The sequence below is a fragment of the Oryx dammah genome, unplaced genomic scaffold (assembly GCF_014754425.2).
Source record: "Oryx dammah isolate SB20612 unplaced genomic scaffold, SCBI_Odam_1.1 HiC_scaffold_18, whole genome shotgun sequence".
Classification (NCBI taxonomy): domain Eukaryota; kingdom Metazoa; phylum Chordata; class Mammalia; order Artiodactyla; family Bovidae; genus Oryx; species Oryx dammah.
Window position 1 is genome coordinate 67964855 of NW_024070202.1, and position 23873 is coordinate 67988727.

At 40.8% G+C, this 23873-nt stretch overlaps 1 protein-coding gene across 2 annotated transcripts in view; it reads right to left on the reverse strand.

Moving 5' to 3' along the window:
* Positions 1–23873, reverse strand: part of CREB5 (cAMP responsive element binding protein 5) — a 442462-nt gene that overhangs the window by 358611 nt on the left and 59978 nt on the right. For both annotated transcript variants that reach the window (XM_040259717.1, XM_040259716.1), the window contains exon 2: positions 162–233. In XM_040259717.1, coding sequence (XP_040115651.1) covers positions 162–215 — 54 coding nt within the window. In that variant the 5' untranslated portion in view covers positions 216–233. The remainder of the gene's footprint in view (positions 1–161; positions 234–23873) is intronic.

Consider the following 23873-nt stretch of genomic DNA (forward strand, 5'->3'; position numbering starts at 1 on the left):
TATTCAAAGTGGAAAATGATGATGATGGTGGTGGCGGTAGTGAGAATATCTTGGTATAAGAAGGAAAGCCCGCAGCAGGCATGATGGCCAAGTGAGAGGTGCCTCCCTGTGGGAAGGTACTGCGTCCCCTGCTGGCAGAGCAGAGGACCCCCCACACTCACCTGGGAGCAGCCTGGGGCATTGCAGACAAACGGCCTCTCCTGCTCCAAATTCATCTTGGACTCCTCATAAATCTGAAGGGTCAGGGAGAAAGGGAGGAAGGAAAACAGAAAGTCATGAATATCTCCTGCTTCTGCCTGAGGAACACGAGAAAAGCCGCAGTTCGGAGCCCTCTCCTCTGCTAATTCCCCCATTAGATGAGGAAACATGAGCACGAGCAATAGGTCCTGCCTGCCTGAGGTGTATTAGGCTCCCTGAAGCCTGAGTTCCTGTTATATTTCTTGAGTGCATATTTACTGCACTTTGAGGGGAAAACTGCCAACAAAATGCAACTCCAAAAATGTCTGTTACGGCAGAAATTCTGTCTGTAATAACACCCACCAGGTGTTATTTCCAGGTAAGACCCTTCACCTGTGCAGGAAGATTCCTAGGCAAAGATTGTATCAGGCCTTTGGGGTTGGCTGCTTAAGAGAGCAAGAGGAGGGTAGTTACTGAGCAATCATCAGTGTGAGGACCAACCCTGAACATCAAATTATTCTCCCATGATCACCCCACTGAGCTTTCATATGAACAAGGTAGCCCTACTGCCAGCTTAGCAAGTGACCCTGGTGGTGAGCCACGGCCTTAAATTCCCTTTCATTTCAGGCATTTGATGATACCTCAACAAAAATTATCCAAGTTGTGCAAGGGTGAAACCAGAAAATACAAAAAGCACTACCTTAGATATTCCATTAATTTGGTTTTACAGGCTGATTTGAAATTAAAATTAGATTAAAGGGGCTGCCTCCCTGATCTAGATAAGTTATCTGGAATAAGGTAGCTTTGCAGGGAAAAAAACTTATGTTATGATCACAGACATATGTTAAATTATAGCAGGGTCTTTTCTTAAGTAGGGCTTAGGCTCTAAGGTAAGTTCATTAGGCAAAAATTGAGTATAATCAAAATTATCTTTGCAAATCCCCCCCAAACCAATAAAAGTACAGTATACAAGACTGTGTAGTTACTAATCTACATAGCAATATAATTAAAAATATATATATCATAAGAAGTACTAAGCAGTTGAAGTTCCTCAATTTAAATAGTTTTCTAAATCATAATTTTCTTTTTGCCAATTTGGAACTGAGGTTAAATAAGCTCCACGTGCTGCTGGTGGGACATGGCTTTATTATAGAACTAAAACCTACTGTTTTGTCTCTGAACAAAGGAAGTGATGTGCTTCCTTAAAATGCTACTTGTAAGTGATTCCAAGAGTCTCAAGTCATCTTCACTCTTGACAGAGGAAACTCGGCTTCACTCATGGAATAGTTACCCTTCATCCAAGAAAACTCTATTTATCATCTTGCAAAAACAACCAATTTTAATTTGTACATCATTAAACCCTTCCCCAAACACTAATATATCCACATATATTCTTTGGGAAATAGAGGCATACTTTCACTTATCTGAAACACAATGGGAAAAAGACTTGCCTTAGATAATACTCCCAGTTAGACATTAAAAAGAAAACAAATTTTACAATGTAAACTGTCTTCACATCACTATTCATCCTCATACAACTTTCAGCAAGTAATACACTTTCCACTCTCCATTTGAAATGACTAGTCACCTACCAAGGCAGTAATGTAGCATAATTTTACAACTTTTTTATTTTATGCATATTATTTAAGCTTTTTTACCCTATTATATTTACATGAACAAAAACTACAAATATCTTTAGAGACTTTCCGCTTGTTCTTGTCTGAGGAAAGTCATGAGCAACTAAAATGATTTCTCACGTCTCATTATTCAAAAATTTTGCCATCACTTATCCTAGAGTATCCCTCTTCACCCCTGTAAGTGCTGACAACTTACTTCTAAGCCTCCAAATAAAGACTGACTTTAACACTGAGAAAATGATTTGATCCAAGATAGTACTAACAGCAAGGTAATTGGGTTACCATTAATATTAAATATGCCTTGATTTTCTAGTGAACTTTTTAAAACACTTTCTTGGAATTTTTCTATCTCTGTGTCCATGATCTGCCTGACCATTACCAGGTCACTCAACTGTTTCATACCTCAATTTCCCCTCCTTTACAATGGGGATGTGAATATCAGTCTTCAGCTCCTTCATCCTTGTATCACTTAGACCAGTTAGGGAGCCTTTTACAAGTTATGGAGAAAGGTCTGTGTATTTAAGTGTGTGTGTTTGGAAGTGGTGGGAGGAGACTTTGTGGACAAGTATTATGGAACCTCACTCTAATATTAACTATTCCTTATATATAAAAGAGAAGTTGCTGTAAGGTAAGTCTTTCTTGGACATCATTTAAAAACTTTAGCTGCTAAGGTAACCAAAGAATGCCAGTATTAGTCATTTTATTAACCAATATTAAGATTACATGACAGTAAAATGAAAAAGTTCTGAAAAAGTGCCATATAAATACATGTATGGCTTACATCTGAAAGAAGTAGTGATGATCATTAATGTCCAGCCAATAAAAGTGGTCAAGATTGGAAGTGCTACTGCTGGAGGTTAAAGGGATTAATTAATAAGCTAAAGAGAAGAAAGAGACTGACCAGGCCTTGTCACATCAGTATGACAAAGAATTATTTTTCAGCTATATTAACAACTCTATCCCAAACCTTAGTCCACCTAAATGCTGACTTTTCCCATAAATTCAGGCCCTTAACAGTAATAGTTTAGCAAGCTTTATGTCAACATGACCTAACCTATTTTAATTATTGGGTATAGTTTGCATATGAACTGCAGTAAATATCATGGTCATATGATGCTAGTGGTAGGAGACTAGAACAACATTCGGTTTTCTTAAAAAAAGTTCAGCCCTATAGATTTACACTGTCTTATCAAGGCTTCATCGTCTGAACACCACATTTAGAGGAATAGGGCTGATTAGCCGACTGCTGAGTCTGCCTTCAAATCGAGTTCAGTTTATCATGTTCAACTGAGTTACCAGTCATTGTATTATTTTATTATTTAAACATAAACGAATCTGTGTCAATATATTACATGCTATAGATCTATGAAAAAAAGGTTTTGGCAATGTACTATCAGAATAATCTCCCAAGGTAGAATGGCAATTGTTAAAATTAAAGAAGTTTTCAGTGATTAATAGGGTCTGAGTGGGTGTATATAGATATATGTGTGTGTGTGTGTGAAACTCAACTTCTTTTTTCTGATGCTCTGCGTTCCCACATTTACCCTCTGTAAACAGCACACCCTTGCTCCTTCCATTCTGTGTGGGTGTCGGTGAAAGTTTTACTAAATAGTAGCACTCTACCACAAGGCTTCATTACTTTTATCAACCAGCATGATCTGGTCTGATGTATTAGTCAAGAGCCGTGATCTATTTTCATGGTCTATCATTATGGTTCTTTTTAAGCACATATTGTAATAATTATTCTCTCAAACAGACTTCTACTAAAGCCCTGTGTATATTCTTTTATCATACATCAAGTTTGGGGCAAATTACTCAGACATGATTTTAGCCAGGTTGTTCTGCATTTGGTCCTCAGAAGTCAGGCCTCATCTTCTCATTTCCCATTCAGTTGTTTTACTAGCTGGGATGTTTTAATGAACCTGGTTTTGCTTGGCAACCGCCATACTCCAGGCTTCACTTGCATAGAGCTGCCATAGTAGGCGTTCAATAAATATTTGTGGAATGGGTAATGAATCCTGAATCATCACAATAAACCGTCTCAAACAGCTTGCTTTTTTCCTCTTCCTAAGGCAGTGGTCCTCAAGCTTTTTGGCCCATAGCCAAGTTTTCAGCAAGGCAAGAGGTTGTGCAGGCCTATAATTCCACCTGTTCCCAGTTATGACCAGAGAAAAAAATCTCACCAGATTCAATGGGAAAAAAAAAAGTCAAAGTTGCTTTTGGTGAAAATAACAGGCTAGTTCTCATTAAATTGCACATGTAAATTATTAATTCATTATGAATTGAGTCTATTAATACTGTCATAGACACTGAAACCACTGGAGTCCAGTCTATTAACCATGTGTGGATTGTGTATGGCACCCAGAGAGGGTCTTTTGAGTAATACTGAGTGAGCCCATATCTTTGGTTAAATATAGAAGTAATTGTGGAGGGAGCTGTCTAATCATTTAAGAGTTTCTTTACGAATAGTACTACTTTTTTGTTCCTCTTTTCCAAAGTTCAGCTTCAGTGAACAAATGCCTCAAGAGTCTAATTTCCCTTCAAATTTTTGGAAAACAATACAAAACCCTAATAACAAACCCTAATGTTGTATAAAGCAGTGAGTAGAGGTTTTTCACAGTCCACAAGGAGATGACAGGTTTGATTTACAATTCAAACCCTAAACTGCCACTGGATTCCGCTGGCCTCTCAATGAGCAAGAAACTCTTTCATTGTTCAGTGTTTGACCCCACAAATTCCTCCTGGTCTAAAATGGGAAATCTTCCACAATGGCTGATGCAATCCATTCAAATGCTTTGCCAGGCATTTAGGGATATACTTGGAATTACCACTTCATGGAGGGGAAACACTGCAAAACACAAATGCTATTTTTAAAAAAAAAAAGTGTATACTCTATACAAAATACTGTCAATATGTCTTTTAAAACTTAAGAGTCGCAACTGAGCCCAAAGGGGAAAAACCCACATCATCTGTTTTGCTGGAATCAACCAAGACTGATGCCTCTCCATCTAAATCATGGTAGGCCATTACTGATTCTTGCTGCTGCTGCTGCTAAGTCGCTTCAATCGTGTCCGACTCTGTGAGTCCCCAGAGACGGCAGCCCACCAGGCTCCCCCATCCCTGGGATTCTCTAGGCAAGAACACTGGAGTGGGTTGCTATTTCCTTCTCCAATGCATGAAAGTGAAAAGTGAAAGTGAAGTCGCTCAGTTGTGTCCGACTCTTCGTGACCCCATGGACTGCAGCCCACCAGGCTCCTCCGTCCATGGGATTTTCCAGGCAAGAGTAATCCATGGGATTTTCCAGGCAAGAGTACTGGAGTGGGGTGCCATTGCCTTCTCTAATTACTGATTCTTAGTTCACAGCAAACTCCAATCTCAGTGGAATGGTCCAAATTTCCCCAATAACAGCAAATAGATTTGTACAGTGATATGGGATTTGGAATAGTAAAACTCTAAAAATGTTGTTTTAATCTGAAAATCTGGCGTGCGCTTTTATCAACACCAAAAGCTCTGGGAACTCCAAAGCCACAAACTGTAAACATAAATAAGTACAGGTAATACTGATACAGCCTCATCAACTTTGGTATTTTTAATCTGGACATGAATGCATTTAGAGATCTGAAAGGGGGCTTGCATTTTAATAGTGATGTTAACAACCTCCCTCAGCCTTTATTGCCCTATGATGAGCCTGGAATGAGTCGTCTTGGCAAGACTCCTGAAACAGATCTTCTCTACCTCACTGAGGACTGCAGAAAGGGTTCTCGAGAAGGAAACAGGTCCTTCCTAAAATGCCAAGGTCAGGGGACAAACATCTTGAGTTCATCACACTGTATGAGAGTCCATATCAGTCTTACTCTGTTTCTGCAAACAAAGGGTATTTATTAAAACTAAATTAGTTAATGGCATAGCCAATTTATACTTTGTGTTTCTGAAAAAAAAAAGCAAATATGTCTCTCAATGTCTTGGTTAGAAAGGCAAAGATCCACACCTGATAATAACCCAACACAAATTCACTAAATGCACACACTCAAGTATTTTATTCTAAGATGCCTGATTCTACTCTAAAAGCCAGCATGCAGGATGATTCTTTCAACATGTGGCTAGCTATTGGAAATGAATTACTTATTTAATTTGAGGTTGACATTATTTTGAAGGATATGGTACCTTTCACTGTTTTATTTGCTCATCTGTAAAACAGGACCATTTTAGGAAAACATTGTAAAATAGGACCATTTATAGAGATATTAATTGAAAAAATAAAAATTTGAAATTATTTTAATATTAATATTATTTTAATCATATCTTCAAATAGAAAAATAAATACATTTGAATCTCAGTCCAAGAAAATCAATTACTTTGTGAGTGTGCCTTTGTATCCCTCTGCATGTGTGTGTGTGTCTCTTTGTTTTACTGTGTGTATCTTCTCTCTTGAAAATTCTATGCCTCTATGTCTATTTCTCTGTATCTTTGTCTTGTTATATATGTCTTTGTGTGTCTGTCTGTCTGACGCACATACACACACACACATTTTATCAGATGTGCTCTTACTAGCTTTACTGGTAAAAAGATCTGGTATGCTTGTTTCCTGTTTCAGTGTTATTCTTGAAGTGGGCTGCAGCTAGAATCTGAATTTCATTGGGCTATTATTATTTGCAGCTGTGTGACCTTTTTAACCCTGCTTTTAAAGTGACATTTCAACCCTCAAGCTTGAAACGCCTTGAATACTGCAGTTTTCAAACCAGAGATTTACACAGGGAACAAGACCAAGGGTGGGACTCTACCTTCTAAGCAAAAATTTCAACAGAACTTGGTGACAATGGGGTGTGTTGTTGGGCTGTTTACATCCCCAGGAGTCCTCAGCTTTATACATACCACTTGCAGCCATCCCATTCCAACCAGAATATCATTGTTCTTAAAAGATTTCTACCATCCACTGGTATCTCAAAAGTTCAGAGTCCCACAGCCTGAATCACAGACGTCTTTAGGGTTGTTTCACAGGCTGCATCACTCTGAAGGGACTGTCCAAAGGTCCTTTCAAACCAAGCCCACAGTTCCCAGGAGGAGGATTTATTTACAGCTTTTGTCTCTAGAAACTCACGGGGCCTTCCAACCTGGTCTTCACAGGAGAGAGAGCTGGGGACTCGCGTCCTCTCGTGTACTTTAGCAGAGGTTTGTGGTTTTATTTATGTGGCATTTATACTGTGTATGAAAAAACATTCCAGTGGGATTGGGTTTTCATATGTTAGATTCCTCTTTTTTTCTTAAGTTTTCCATATGTTTCTTTGGATACGAGCTCTTTTCAAAGTTACCGGCTAATTTCCACTTATGTTTCACACAGTCCTGTCTCATAGCTTTCCTACCTATGGGTTCAGAAGTTCAGAACATACTTGCTAAGCAACAGTGTGGGGCCTTAGATGTGTTAGTCTCCGCAGGGTGTGTGTCTGTGCCCAAGGCCATATATCTAAGTCCCTGTTCCTCTTCCTGCTTTCACCTAGCACAATACATTTTTGGCAGGACACACCCCATCTCGATGAAAAGTTTATTTGACATGCAGGTGGTTAACTAAACACTAGCTTAGAGATTCTCAGGTTTTGAAGGAAATACTGAATGTAACCAAACCACCTGCTTTGTTTCTAATGAGAGTGAACACAAGATCCAAAGGCAGGCTGAAAACCAAAGTCTTCCTTTTTCCCTACTCCCAATATGAACAAACTGATGAGAAAAGAAGAAAAAAAAATTGGAACAAGAGGTGATTGTGGGTTCAGCTGACCTTGTCATCTGTACCTTCCCACAGAGTCTTCCCCTGCGATTTAAAATAATTGCCCTAAAAAATAAAATAATTGCCCTATGAAACTCTGAGGACAAACTATGATAGTAAAGAAATTAATGCAAAACTGGGTATATCCTTCATTCTGGTCCAAAGCAACTTGCCTTTAGAAATTCAAGTAAAAGTTAGCAGTAGAAAGAAAAAGTTCTTTCTTTTCCTTTCTTGCTCTACTATAGTAAAATTTGACTTTAAAATTGTAACCCATTCCCAAATGGGATTATTCTGTCTCTGGGTAATCTTTCAGACATTTTGAGTGCATGTGGTTTTTAAACTGTTTTCATTTAAAATGATTATTTTAAAATATTCTGAAAAATCACAGCTCTCTAGTCTTGGCTTGCTTTTCACAGATTCAAATGATTTTTATTGGTTAGAACTGTTTTCTTTATATCTTTATTCTATGTAAGTATCCTTACATTTCCAGCAACAATATATGCTTGGTCCATCTAATGCATGGGCTGAAGTATTCTTTATCAAAACATCTGAGAAGTTTCCTTCTTGTGCATGAATCAGGGCTACAGAACGTGACACTGTGTATGAAATATAGCACTGATCATGCCAGACCTATCTGCTTTCTGCAAGGCCTATTTCATCTGAGTATCACATCTTATGATTACCATTGCTGACTTACTAGAAAAAAACATTTGAGAGTTATGGTATCAAACTGAATGCTTTTTTCCCTTGACTTAGAATAAAGCCAGGCATTCCCAAGTCCTACCTAAAACAGCCAGCAGTTATGTTCAGAGCCAGAGCCTACCCCATCTCACTGTGTTAGTTAAATACAAGGTAAAAATACACTCAGAAGACTTGATTCAGACTCAAACCAGTCTATGTGTCAAATGTCAAGCATATCAACATTTGACAGGACTAGCAGGTCACTTAAAGGCCACATTATGGCAAAAATCTTCAGGCATCTGAAGAGTTTGTCATCATTCTAATAAAGTTCCCTCTCTAAATACAGGCAAAAGGCACATTCTCATCTGTCTTCCTAGAGAAGGCATAATTTCTTGCATGGCCCAGCAAGAGAACTTGTAAACATGCGAAGCCAAGTTTTAATTGCTGCTGTTTCTGGGGGTCACCCCAGTATCATTTAATAGGTGGGGGTCAGGGATACAAAACATTCTGTGATGTGCAGAATGGGTAGCCCTGTGCAACACGCAAGTTTCCTGACCCAATAGCTAATAGAGCAGCTTTTGCAAGAGTAAATCATAATATGAGTCCTACTGCCCTCTGGTTTAGAGGTAAAAAGCAGATAAGATAAGAAAATAGTAAGAGGGAGACAATAAAAACAAAGTCAACATAGAGCTGAGGAAATGAAAATAAGAGACTAGACGCATACCCACCTCTTTATACTTTGCAAACAGCTCTGGAAAATGCAGGCTGAGTTAAGCTAAGGATGAGGCTAGATTCTATGCCAATAAAAACTTTATGAATATTCAAAAAAGTATGTGAAATTATCATTCCCTCTCAGTGTGAAGGAGGACTGGGGACTTATGCCAAAATTTAACTAAGCGTAAGCATACGCTTTCAGGTTCAATCCAGAGCAGAGACAGATGAGTAAGCTAGAGGAGACTTTTTAAGTGAATTACCTCGCTTAGTTACCTACAGCCCCACTCTCCCATCCATTCACCACATCATTCTAAGCAGTACTGACTCAACAGTAGCAAAAAAAGCCTTGGCCCAAGGTGGAGATGGCTCTTGTTCAGATGCCCTTTCACTCTGGATAATTGCCTTGTTTATTTTATATTATTGCTGAGGACAGTGTCATCAAAAAGACCATGTTTTGTTTGGTTTTGATTTTCTTTTCCTTTTAAGTAGAGAGTGTCTTAAGCTTCTAAATTGTTTTCATGTTACTAGTTATCATCAGTCATCAGCTCATAGAATACATACTAGGGGAACACTGGCCTCCTAACCAACTTCAATACTTATTAATAGGCCAGAAACATGTTCATTGATACATATCCCCTGATGACTTAGATGGCAAAGAATCTGCCTGCAATGAGGGAGACCTGGGTTCCATCTCTGGGTCAGGAAGATCTCTTGAAGAAGGGAACAGCTACCCACTCCAGTATTCTTGCCTAGAGAATTCCATGGACAGAGGAGCCTGGTGGGCTATAGTCCATGCGGTCACAAAGAGTCGGACACAAGTGAGAGACTTTCACTTTCACTTTTTTTCATATATATATATATATATATATGTATATGTGTGTGCATATATATATATATATACACATACATACAAATACATATATAAATAAACACACATACACAACTCTTTTCTCTTTTGGTCTAAGTTTACTTACTGATAAGCTGGAGTATGTATGTGTGTGTATATATATATACTCATACACACATTACAGAGATTATTTCATCTCCATAAACTAGCTCAAAACCGAGGCTGAGCCCAAAACATAAACCCAAGGAGGCCACTGATCTCCAAGGAGGCAGAGGAAGAAAAGTCAGGTCTGGTTCACAGCATAAGTTCACCACAGTTAAGGATCATTAAGCCTGTATTTTAAAAGTGCAGAAATTAGATGTATTTCTGAGAATCAGTAAGTCATTTCCACAGACTAGAAAAGTCCTTCATGTCTTTCTCAACTTCCTATTAAACAAAAGAGCCACTCACTGAAGCCTATAAACCCACTGCAACAACCTGGGAAAAAGGACACGGGAAAAAAAGGCCTTTTCCTTGAACCACCACCCACGAGAGGTTACACTGTACCAGACTCCAATTCATCAAAAGGTCCGAGCCATTAACAAAGAGGGGCCAACTCCTTCTCTCCCCAGGGCTCACCCCTAGACAACAGCTCCATTTTTCAGTCAACACTCCAAATCGGCACGGGAAAGGAAAAGGACTTTTTTTTTTAATGCCCCTGCTCTCTCAAACCTGGGACCTTTCCCCCCCAGCTTGACTGTGGGCTCTCCGCTTAGGGGGTGGAGGTCAGGTCCTGGGAAACACCCTGAACCTCGACTCTTCGGAGAGGGAGAGTGAAGGAAGGCAGGGTGCAAGTGGCATCCAGAAGGAATCTAGAGGGGGGCCCATCAGACATTTCCACTGAAAGGCTTGGTAAAGAGGAAGGAGAAGCCCCTGTGGGTGAACTCCAGATCTTCAACGATCCAATTCTAGGATCATCACAAGGCTTTGTTCACCAGTGCTTCAGGGAAAGTGGTGTGTGGACAATGATTGATTACCTGTCACCCTGACTTGTTCCAAAGTGATTCAACTTTGGCAAGATCAGAAACCAAGGACACTGGTCTCATTCATTCATTCTTTCCTTGCACAGTTACTAGGCACTTAGCAAGCACTAAGCTCCATGCTAAGAACAAGAAGCCTCCACAAAAAGAGCCCCTGCCCTTGCAGCAGCAACCATACAGTAGGGAGGGGACGCATGTACAGATGTCTACAGAGGAAGGCAGAAATGTAAAGGCCATAAATTAGTTTTAGCAAAGTGCTATGAGAGGTCAGAGGCTGTGAGAAAGCACGGCTATTTCATTAACTATATCAGCTACAGCTAAACATTCCTCTTGATAAGATATCAACTCAAGGAACAAATATACACATAAAAGCACACACACACACCTTGAAGCAATCTTTTAATTGTACTAGAAGTAAGGGTTTTTTGTTTTAATTTGGGCATTATTTTGCTTTAAATTCTGATAACTAAGACTACTTTGGGCTTCCCTAGTGGCTCAGTTCAGTTCAGTTCAGTTCAGTCGCTCAGTCGTGTCCGACACTTTGCGACCCCATGAATCGCGGCACGCCAGGCATCCCTGTCCATCACCATCTCCCGGAGTTCACTCAGACTCATGTCCATCGAGTCAGTGATGCCATCCAGCCATCTCATCCTCGGTCGACCCTTTCTCCTCCTGCCCCCAATCCCTCCCAGCATCAGGGTCTTTTCCAATGAGTCATCTCTTCGCATGAGGTGGCCAAAGTACTGGAGTTTCAGCTTTAGCATCATCCTTCCAAAGAAATCCCAGGGTTGATCTCCTTCAGAATGGACTGGTTGGATCTCCTTGCAGTCCAAGGGATTCTCAAGAGTCTTCTCCAACACCACAGTTCAAGAGCATCAATTTTTCGGCACTCAGCCTTCTTCACAGTCCAACTCTCACATCCATACATGACCACAGGAAAAACCATAGCCTTGACTAGACGGACCTTAGTCGGCAAAGTAATATCTCTGCTTTTGAATATACTATCTAGGTTGGTCATAACTATTCTTCCAAGGAGTAAGCGTCTTTTAATTTCATGGCTGCAGTCACCATCTGCAGTGATTCTGGAGCCCCAGAAAATAAAGTCTGACACTGTTTCCACTGTTTCCCCATCTATTTCCCATGAAGTGATGGGACCGGATGCCATGATCTTTGTTTTCTGAATGTTGAGCTTTAGGCCAACTTTTTCACTCTCCTCTTTCACTTTCATCAAGAGGCTTTTTAGCTCCTCTTCACTTTCTGCCATAAGGGTAGTGTCATCTGCATATCTGAGGTTATTGATATTTCTCCCAGAAATCTTGATTCCAGCTTGTGTTTCTTCCAGTCCAGTGTTTCTCATGATGTACTCTGCATATAAGTTAAAGAAGCAGGGTGACAATATACAGCCTTGACGTACTCCTTTTCCTATATGGAACCAGTCTGTTGTTCCATGTCCAGTTCTAACTGTTGCTTCCTGGCCTGCATACAGATTTCTCAAGAGGCAGGTCAGGTGGTCTGGTATTCCCATCTCTTTCAGAATTTTCCACAGTTTCTTGTGATCCACACAGTCAAAGGCTTTGGCATAATCAATAAAGCAGAAATAGATGTTTTTCTGGAACTCTCTTGCTTTTTGGATGATCCAGCGGATGTTGGCAATTTGATCTCTGGTTCCTCTGCCTTTTCTAAAACCAGCTTGAACATCAGGGAGTTCACAGTTCCCATATTGCTGAAGCCTGGCTTGGAGAATTTTGAGCATTGCTTTACTAGCATGTGAGATGAGTGCAATTGTGCGGTAGTTTGAACATTCTTTGGCATTGCCTTTCTTTGGAATTGGAATGAAAACTGACCTTTTCCAGTCCTGTGGCCACTGCTGTGTTTTCCAAATTTGCTGGCATATTGAGTGCAACACTTTCACAGCATCATCTTTCAGGATTTGAAACAGCTCAATTGGAATTCCACCACCTCCACTAGCTTTGTTCGTAGTGATGCTTTCTAAGGCCCACTTGACTTCACATTCCAAGATGTCTGGTTCTAGATTAGTGATCACATCATCATGACTATCTGGGTCATGAAGATCTTTTTTGTACAGTTCTTCCATGTATTCTTGCCACCTCTTCTTAATATCTTCTGCTTCTGTTAGGTCCACACCATTTCTGAATGGCAAGCCACTTCAGTATTCTTGCCTTGAGAAGTTTTCTTGCCTATTCTTTGCCTTGAAAGGGCAAAATGATAGGATACCAAAAGAGGAACTCCCCAGGTCATTAGGTACCCAATATGCTACTGGAGATAAGAGGAGAAATAAATACAGAAAGAACGAAGGGATGGAGCCAAAGCAAAAACAATACCCAGTTGTGGATGTGACTGGTGATAGAAGCAAGATCCAATGCTGTAAAGAGCAATATTGCATAGGAACATGGAATGTCAGGTCCATGAATCAAGGCAAATTGGAAGTGGTCAAACAAGAGATGGCAAGGGTGAACGTCGACATTCTAGGAATCAGCGAACTAAAATGGACTGGAATGGGTGAATTTAACTCAGATGACCATTATATCTACTACTGCGGGCAGGAATCCCTCAGAAGAAATGGAGTAGCCGTCATTGTCAACAAAAGAGTCCGAAATGCAGTACTTGGATGCAATCGCAAAAATGACAGAATGATCTCTGTTCATCTCCAAGGCAAACCATTCAATATCACAGTTATACAAGTCTATGCCCCAACCAGTAATGCTGAAGAAGCTGAAGTTGAATGGTTTTATGAAGACCTACAAGACCTTTTAGGACTAACACCCAAAAAAGATGTCCTTTTCATTCTAGGGGACTGGAATGCAAAAGTAGAAAGTCAAGAAACACCTGGAGTAACAGGTAAAGTTGGCCTTGGAATGCAGAATGAAGCAGGGCAAAGACTAATAGAGTTTTGCCAAGAAAATGCACTGGTCATAGCAAACACCCTCTTCCAACAACACAAGAGAAGACTCTACACGTGGACATCACCAGATGGTCAACACCAAAATCAGACTGATTATATTCTTTGCAGCCAAAGATGGAGAAGCTCTATACAGTCAACAAAAACAAGACCAGGAGCTGACTGTGGCTCAGATCATGAACTCCTTATTACCAAATTCAGACTTAAATTGAAGAAAGTAGGGAAAACCGCTAGACCATTCAGGTATGACCTAAATCAAATCCCTTATGATTATACAGTGGAAGTGAGAAATAGATTTAAGGGCCTAGGTCTGATAGATAGAGTGCCTGATGAACTATGGAATGAAGTTCGTGACATTGTGCAGGAGACAGGGATCGAGACCATCCCCTAGTGGCTCAGTTGGTAAGAAATCTTGCAATGCAGGAGAACTGGGTTCAGTCCCTGGGTTGGGAAGATTTCCTGGAGAAGGAAATGGCAACCCACTCCAATACTCCCTTGCCTGGAGAATCCCATGAACAGAGGAGTCAAGCAGGCTACAGTCCATGGAATCACAAAGAGTCAGACACAATTGTGAGATTAACTTTCAACTTTTTTTTTTTTTTCAAGACTACATTATTTACCATAAGCCTAAAACTGTGGCCAGGGGACCAGATTTATGTTAGGAAATCAATAGTTGAATCTCAGTTCCCTTGCTTATTAGCTGTGTGATCCTGGGCAAATTACTTAATTTCTCTGAACATTACTTTTCTCAGTAAAAGAGGGACTACAGACAATATCAGCATCAAGTACCTCTGGGGATACTGAGGTGATCAAATGGATGATATTTCAAAAGCACTACATAAACTGTAAAGTGCTATGAAATGCTGGCTGCTGTTTTTTTCAGTCACCTTGTAGTAAGCGCATGGAATTGCTGAGGTAATGGGTGGTGCAAAGAGTTATATCTACACTTGACAGCATGTGCAGAGAGATGAAGGATTCTAAAAGATGTTGGAGGGGATGATCGTCAAAGAGATCCTGACCTTCTATGCTTCTTGGATAACCTAGCAACTACCAAGCCAAACCTTTACTATCTATCAGCTTTTTACTCATAGGCTCCCAAGTAGGTTTACTTTCTTGGTCTTCCAATTGAGATGCAATGTCAAGAAATGCTGTGGAGTCTGGTCAGTGTTCAAACATCAGCTCTGTGACATGCCAGCTGACCTATAAGCTTGGGTCACTTGACCCCCTAGGACAAACTTGGCTATTGCTGGCTGAGCAAATCAGGGAGCATCAGGTACCTCAGCCTGGGCTTGGAGGAGCCAGAGCTAGAGAGGCAGATGAATTTGTTTACCTTCCTGGAGTACTGCTCCTGAACACAGACATGAAGGGAAAGCTCCTTGCTAGGCAAGCCCACCGCTAGAGCCTGGCCATGCTGTCCTTACCATCCAGACTCCAGTCATACTTATGGCAAGAAAAGAGTGGAATCTGGAAGGCACTTGGGATAAACTGAGAAACTCAGTGTCTTCTTATCAATGGGTGCTTTTAGGCTCACCTGGAGTCATCAGAAATAAGACTAATACAGACTAAAAAGATTAATATAAAACTAAAGGGTAAAGGGGGTCAAAAGGTTAAAAAATGCAGTTGATGTAAAACAGACTCAAAATTTGACAATATTAATTATATATATATATGTTTATATATGTGCTAAAATAAAGTCTGAAAAAAAATAAGAGTAATACAGATTTTGACAATGTTTACATGTGCTCTCCACTTGGGTTACCAAAGAAGAAATCGAACCCTCCTTTTATCATTAAATTTTCTTCAGCAAATTATATTTTCTTCATCATCTTATTGCCTATTCTTGTTCTTGCTCTTCTTATTTTTTCTTTCTTCTCTTTTTTAATTCCCCAAATATCCCAGGTGATATTTAATAAAAATACTTTGGATGGCAAAGAGATCCAACCAGTCAATCCTAAAGGAAATCAGTCCTGAATATTCATTGGAAGGACTGATGTTGAAGCTGAAACTCCAATACTTTGGCCACCTGATGCAAAGAACTGACTCATTGGAAAAGACTCTGATGCTGGGAAAGATTGAAGGCAGGAGAAGGTGACAACAGAGGATGAGATGGTTGGATGGCATCACTGACTCTATGGACATGAGTTTGAGCTTCGGGGGTTGATGACAGGGAAGCCCGGTATGCTGTAGTCCATGGGGTTGCAAAGAGTCAGACACGACTGAGTGACTGAACTAACTGAACTTTGAATAAGGCAGCAAGAGTCAGCTGTGGGAAAAAAAAAGTCACAGCACAAATGAAAAATCTGGTCATTTCAACCACTTGGGAAAATGGGGAGATGACACATCAATAACAGCAACACTTCCTAACCCAGGACACTGGGTTGTTCAAGATGATTAGACCTCTGTCCCTGAAAGCAGATCACTGGCCCTCCAACTAGCTCTAGCCTCATACTGGCAGAAAGGTCAGTATGTATGGAAAGACTGAAAAATTTTGAGGTGTTTTTTTTTTCCTTAATGCTTGAGAGTAGTGAGAATTTTATTTAATGAAAATATCTCTTCCATGTACCACCGGATCCTAAATTGTCAGCCATTTTTAATCTCAGAAAAGCATTTTGCATCAAGGCTGAAAGAAAACCTTGATGAGATACAGCTTTGATTTATCTTCTCCACTAAGTGCCTCTGTAGGGAATACAACCAGATAAAGCTGTTCAAATAGGAATTAGGATGGCAAAATTCTCAGTAATTTCCAAAATCTTCAGTTTTCCTATCCACCTTTATGACACCCACATCAAAAGATTTCTGGTACTCTTTAAGTGACGGGATTATTTAAATAATGACATCAAGCTAATGTTGGTAAGATGCTTCAAGGAACTCAAACACAAGTTGAAAGTAGTAATATCTTTGTTATTTCTTCATCTGTCCTCTACTGTTTCCAAAGAAACAGAAACAATCTCTTACACAAACACACACACACAAATCTTCCGGACACCCAAGTTAGCCAATGTCTCCTTTCTTCCCTAACCGCCAATCAGCCAGTCACCAGGCAAACACCTCAAGCACCAGGCAAGGAAAACATGTTATTTTTCTGGGCAAGCCTTAACTTCACTGCCTACAAAACACGGCCCCACGGGGCACATCCCACACATGCTGAGATTAAGGCTCCCCCTCTCTCACTGGAAACCAATAGTTACCCGTCAACACCCACGGAACCTGAGGTCAGGATTCACGAGCAAGCACCCAAAGTCCAAGCTCACTGATTCTCAAGCTTTCTTACCCAGACCAGTACTCACATTTAAGCTATCACTGCAAGGCTTCTGCTGCTAATAATACGCAAAGAAAGCTTAAAAAGGAGTAGCAGACGAGAGAGCTTCTCTCCACAGAGTCTCATCCCCCAGCCCCTCAAAACCCAGCAGACTTCTGAGATTTCTCTCAGAATGATTTGCATTTCCCTAATAATTAGTGGTGTTAAACATCTTTTCATGTGCCTCTTGGTCAGGGCTGGACAGTGAGTCAAGCTGGTGTCTTGATGTCCCCTGAACCAGGCAATTCAGTGAGCTAAGGTAAGAAAAGGAAAGCAAAACAAACAACAAAACCAGGCTTCAGATAATCCCTTAAAAATGAGACTGAAAGTGAAAGTGTTAGTCACTCAGTCCTGTCTGACTCTTGGTGACCCCATGGACTGGGTGGACCCCATGGACTGTAGCCCTCCAGGCTCTTCTGTCCCTGGGATTTCACAGGCAAGAATACTGGTATTGGCAGCCATTCCCTCCTGTAGGGGATCTTCCCGACCCAAGATCGAACTCGCATCTCTTATGTCTCCTGCATTGACAAGGGGGTTCTTTACCAGCTGAGTCACTAGGTAAGCCCTAAAATGAGGCTTTCAGGAGCCAAATTCCACAGTGCACACAAGCCACTTTAAGGCACACCCCACAGCACTCATCAGAAATCTTCAAAGTACAAAGTCACAGGCCAGGGTCAAGGACCCAAAGGTGACAATGAGACACTCCCAAGAACATCTGGCCAAATAAGCTGGGCTTGAGGCCTTTCCTAACGGTGGACAGTGGCCTGTGTCTTCACTAATCTGCTGACCTCAGATTCCTGTCCTAGGGCCGGTTGCTTTGAGCACAGATCTCACTCATCCAAGCCCAGTGCAGGGTTCAGGTTTTAAGGGGACTAAGAGTCACTTTCTTCCCTTATATTCTCTGTCTGCCTTCAGAAGATTTGTCAGTCTTCCAGCAAATGTCTCTGGAGGACATCAGTAGGTGAGCATGAGGGAGAGAGTAGGAAAGGAGATAGATGAGGTCCCGGTTCTCACGGAGAATAAAAAAGAAAGTAAGCAAACACCACAGAAAGTAAGGGAAATCCACCAGCACACAAATCAAGTAAGTGACCAAGAAAAACAACTGCACATTTTGGAAAGTTCATTGAGAGAGATAAAGAGGACAATGTGATAGAGAAAAAGGTGGACTGGAAGAAGCAAAAATAACAAGTGGGGCTGCCGCTGCTAAGTCACTTCAGTCGTGTCCGACTCTGTGCGACCCCATAGACAGCAGCCTACCAGGCTCCCCCATCCCTGGGATTCACCAGTCAAGAACACCGGAGTGGGTTGCCATTTCCTTCTCCAATGCATGAAAGTGAAAAGTGAAAGTGAAGTCACTCAGTCGTGTCCGACTCTTGGCGACGCCATGGACTGCAGCCCACCAGGCTCCTCCATCCATGGGATTTTCTAGGCAAGAGTACTGGAGTGGGGTGCCATTGCCTTCTCCAACAAGTGGGGCTACATAAACCTAAAAAGCATCTGCACAGCAAAGGACACTATCAACAAAATGAAAAGACAACCTATTGAATGGGAGAAGATATTTGAAAATCACATATCAGATAAGGTTTTATTAATAAATATTCAAAATATATTATGACCTCATACAACTGAACAACAAAAAACAACCCAATTAAAAACTGTCAGAGATGAAAAGATATTTTTCCAAAGAAGACATACAAATGACCAAGAGGCACATGAAAAGATGTTTAACACCACTAATTATTAGGGAAATGCAAATCAAAACCACAATGAGTTACCACGCCATACCTGCTAGAATGACTATTACCAAAAGGGCAAGAAATACAAGGGTTGGCAAGAAATACAAGGGTTGGCAAGGATGTGGAGAAAAGGGAACCCTTATACATTGTTGGTGGGAAGGTAAATTAGTACAGCCACTATGGAAAATAGTATGGAGATTCCTCAAAAAATTAAAAACTACCATATGATTCAAAAACTCCACTTCTGGGTAGTTAGCAAATAATATGAAAACACTAATTCAAAAAGATATACACACCCTATGCTCACTGAAAAGTATGAAAAGGCAAAATGATAGGACACTGAAAGAGGAACTCCCCAGGTCAGTAGGTGCCCAATATGTTACTGGAGATCAGTGGAAAAATAACTCCAGAAAGAATGAAGGGATGGAGCCAAAGCAAATACAATACCCAGCTGTGGATGTGACTGGAGATAGAAGCAAGGTCCGATGCTTATGGCAGAAAATGAAGAGGAACTAAAAAGCCTCTTGATGAAAGTGAAAGTGGAGAGTGAAAAAGTTGGCTTAAAGCTCAACATTCAGAAAATGAAGATCATGGCCTCTGGTCCCATCACTTCATGGGAAATAGATGGGGAAACAGTGGAAACAGTGTCAGACTTTATTTTTTGGGTCTCCACAATCACTGCAGATCGTGATTGCAGCCATGAAATTAAAAGATGCTTACTCCTTGGAAGGAAAGTTATGACCGACCTAGAGAGCATATTGAAAAGACATTACTTTGCCAACAAACGTCCATCTAGTCAAGGCTATGGTTTTTCTAGGGGTCATGTATGGATGTAAGAGTTGGACTGTGAAGAAGGCTGAGCGCCGAAGACTTGATGCTTTTGAAGTATAGTGTTGGAGAAGACTCTTGAGAGTCCCTTGGACTGCAAGGAGATCCAACCAGCCCATTCTAAAGGAGATCAGCCCTGGAATTTCTTTGGAAGGAATGATGCTAAGGCTAAAACTCCAGTACTTTGGCTACCTCATGCGAAGAGTTGACTCATTGGAAAAGACTCTGATGTTGGGAGGGATTGGGGGCAGGAGGAGAAGGGGATGACCAAGGATGAGATGCCTGGATGGCATCACTGACTCGATGGACATGAGTCTGAGTGAACTCCGGGAGTTGGTGATGGACAGCGAGGCCTGGTGTGCTGCGATTCATGGAGTCGCAAAGAGTCGGACACTACTGAGCGACTGAACTGAACTGACTGATGCTCACTGAAGCATTATTTACAATAGCTAAGATGTAAAAGAGGAGAGTGAAAAAGTTGGCTTAAAGCTCAACATTCAGAAAACAAGGATCATGGCATCCGGTCCCATCACTCCATGGGAAATAGATAGAGAAGCAGTGGAAACAGTGTCAGACTTTATTTTTGGGGGGCTCCAAAATCACTGCAGATGGTGATTGCAGCCAGGAAATTAAAAGACGCTTACTCCTTGGAAGAAAAGTTATGACCAACCTAGATAGCATATTCAAAAGCAGAGACATTACTTTGCCAACTAAGGTCCGTCTAGTCAAGGCTATGGTTTTTCCTTGGTCATGTATGGATGTGAGAGTTGGACTGTGAAGAAAGCTGAGCGCCGAAGACTTGATGCTTTTGAAGTGTGGTGTTGGAGAAGACTCTTGAGAGTCCCTTGGACTGCAAGGAGATCCAACCAGTCCATTTTGAAGGAGATCAACCCTGGGATTTCTTTGGAAGGAATGATACTAAAGCTGAAACTCCAGTACTTTGGCCACCTCATGCGAAGAGTTGACTCACTGGAAAAGGCTTTGATGCTGGGAGAGATTGGGGGCAGGAGGAAAAGGGGATGACCGAGGATGAGATGGCTGGATGGCATCACTGACTCGATGGACTTGAGTCTGAGTGAACTCCAGGAGATGGTGATGGACAGGGAGGCCTGGTGTGCTGCGATTCATGGTGTCGCAAAGAGTCGGACACGACTGAGTGACTAAACTGAACTGAAGATAAGGAAACAACCTAAGTGTCAATGAATGAATGAATAAAGATGTGAGATAGATAAATATAGATATATAGATTTTACATACACATACCTAGTGATATATATGCATACAATATGCATACACACAAATGGAATACACTCAGTCATAAAGGATGATATCTTGCCATTTCCAACAACATGGATGGCCTTGAGGGCTTTATCCTAACTGGAATAAGTCAGCTACAGAAAGACAAATACTGTAAGATTTCACTGATATATAGAATACAAAATAAATAAATAAAATAAACAAACAGAAACTAAGCAAAAACAAACACACAGATACTGAGAATAGAGTAGTTGTTACCAGAGGGGAAGGGGCAGAGGTAGAGCAAAAGGGGTAAAGAGGGTCAACTGTATGGTGACAGATCAAAACTAAAAATTTGGTGGTAAGCATGCTAGAGCATATACAGAAGTAGAAATATACATGGTGCACACTTGAAACTTATGTAGTATTATAAACCAATGTAAAGCTCAATAAAAATAATTTTTTAGAAAAGACCATTTTCATTAGGATAAAGAAAGTGTATCAAATATAATTTTAGTTTCTCAATAGGTCAGGTTTATTTTGTTTTGATTTCATTTTTACAGAGTTGATTATTTCAAATGTAAAGAAAAGTTATCCATTGAAAGTTCATCAAGAAAACTCTTAAGAGTCCATGAACTTCCCTTGACTTTTGCAGGCAAGTTCCATCTTCGGCAAATTTCTAAGAATCCCTAAATTTTTGGGTTTATTAACTTGTTAGATGAACAAAACAATTCTTTTCACACAGCACTGTGGTAAAGACTGAATGAGGCATATAGTGACTACTTAATAAATCACAGCTCCATAGTAGTCTGTAGTGTTTAAGAGTATTTGGGTTCAAATATTTTCTTTCATTAATTATCTGCATGACCTTAGATAAGTCACTTAACCGCTCTCTCTGTGCCTCAATTTCCTCATATTTTATAATAATGGCACTTTCCTTATATGGATATAAGAGTATATGAGGATTAAAGGAGTTAACATATGTAAACAATTTGGAACAGTGCCTGGCACATGGTAAATGCTATGTAACTGCCAGTTCTCATTACTATTATGAAATCTAAATCTAAAACTTCTGAAAAGCATATGGTTACATAATCATGTAAATATGGTTTATTTTATGGTGACAAAAATAACAAGCAAGAATAGCATGGCATTTTAGTATTACTCATTGGCACAGACATTAATTTTTATTCATGTATAAACTTGTTATGTTTATGTGACAAGGAAAAATCAAAGTCCTAATTTTTTATTTGTTTCCATATATTAAACACAAGCTATAATTTTAGGACTACCCAGCCAACTTAATTGCCTAATTTCTCCAATGAGAATTTTCTTTGTCTTCATTCTTTTTGTTATTCCTCCAGTGTAGAACAGAATTCAGTAAATCTCCATGTGATTTTGTTAATGTATGTAGTCACACCGCATGCACAAAGGGGACTCAGGTTGTTGGTGTGTGCGTGCTTAGTCGCTAAGTCATGTCTGACTATTTTCAACCCCGTGGACTGTATCCTACCAGTCTCTTCTGTCCATGGGATTCTCCAGGCAAGAATACTGGAGGGAGTTGCCATTTCCTCCCTCAGGGAATCTTCAGGCAGATTCTTTACCACTGAGCCACCTGGAAAGCTCCTCAGGTCATTCATTACATATCAAACACAATTTTTACTGGAAGCCTAATAAATTACAGATTGGTTAAGCAGATCTGCCATTGCCTGAGACAAGTAAGACCCCATCCTCCTTGCCTCTAATCCGAGACCCAATCAAAGCTTACTCTCACCCTCATGTAATGAGATCAAGCTTATCTTGTCCGACCACACAAGTCATGCTTGGTTCTATCTAACAACTTTCCAAAGAACTCACCAACCAGAGGCAGACGAGGACCTGCAGTGATGGTAACCATGCCCCCATGAAGGATTAGACGCCACCTTTAAGATGATGAGCAGCGTCAGCACACAGGTCTCTATTCAGGCCTCTGAAGCGACCTGGGACAAATAAAATCCATCCCAGATATGAGCTGAGCACCCCATGCCCATAGCTTATCAGCCACAGCAGTTCCGAACCTCATGTCTATTCTATGGTAAGCTCTGCTGCTCAGACACTCATGACTTCTGTTCAGGGTTGTTCCCAGGCTCTATGCCCAGATCTGCTCTCTGCCACAGCTTCTTGAGTACTGACCTTTGAATTGAACTGTTCCTTGCAGAAGCATGTAATGACCGCATAAGGCCACCTGCCAATCTTCATATGCTCTCATGGTTTAAGGGCTTCCTCATCCTAGGGAACAAAACTCCATCTCCCATTAACTGCAAGTTATCCCATCCCAGGGGCCCATCTTGAAGTATAATCTTTTTTTTAACATGGCAGAGTTTCAAATATCTTCAGGCCAATCAAGACTGCCTGCCACTCCCTACTTCTCTTAGAAGGACCAAACAGCTCCAAGTTGCTTGTGCTGCTGGCCTTTAAGATGTTCCTGCTTTAATCCAACCTCCTTCCTAGGATGCAGCCTGACCAACTTCACATGAGCAGCTTTTCTCTGCTATCAATCCTAAGGAACCTCCACAGTAACTTCAACACAGTGGCCCCCAAAAATTCAGCAATGTGGGAAATTCTGGCTGATGGGTAGGCTGCTGATGCGATCTAGAGTGACTTCTATACACTTCATATCAGCCCACAAGAGAAATTCCTCTTCTGTCTACAGGAAGAAAATAAAGAATTGCAAGTGTTACCGGGAGCAATAACCCCTTTTCATAAATCCTCAAAGAGGTCTTGAAAACAGGCGCTGTATCTGAACTATGTACTGCCAGAGTTGTGGCCAAGAACGCAAGGAAGCAGAAGACAGGACTTCTCAGATTCAAACCTGGGGAGGAGTAGATCTTTTCCTTTCTAGATGTGTAAAAGGACAGGAAAAAAAAAAAGCAGGGGGGGTGGGATAAAAGGTTGTACTTGTGTGTGCTACTTTTGCCCGTGGTTCCAGGACTGGAGTCAATCTGCATAATGCCAGCATCAGCCCTAAGGACCCCCCCTCACT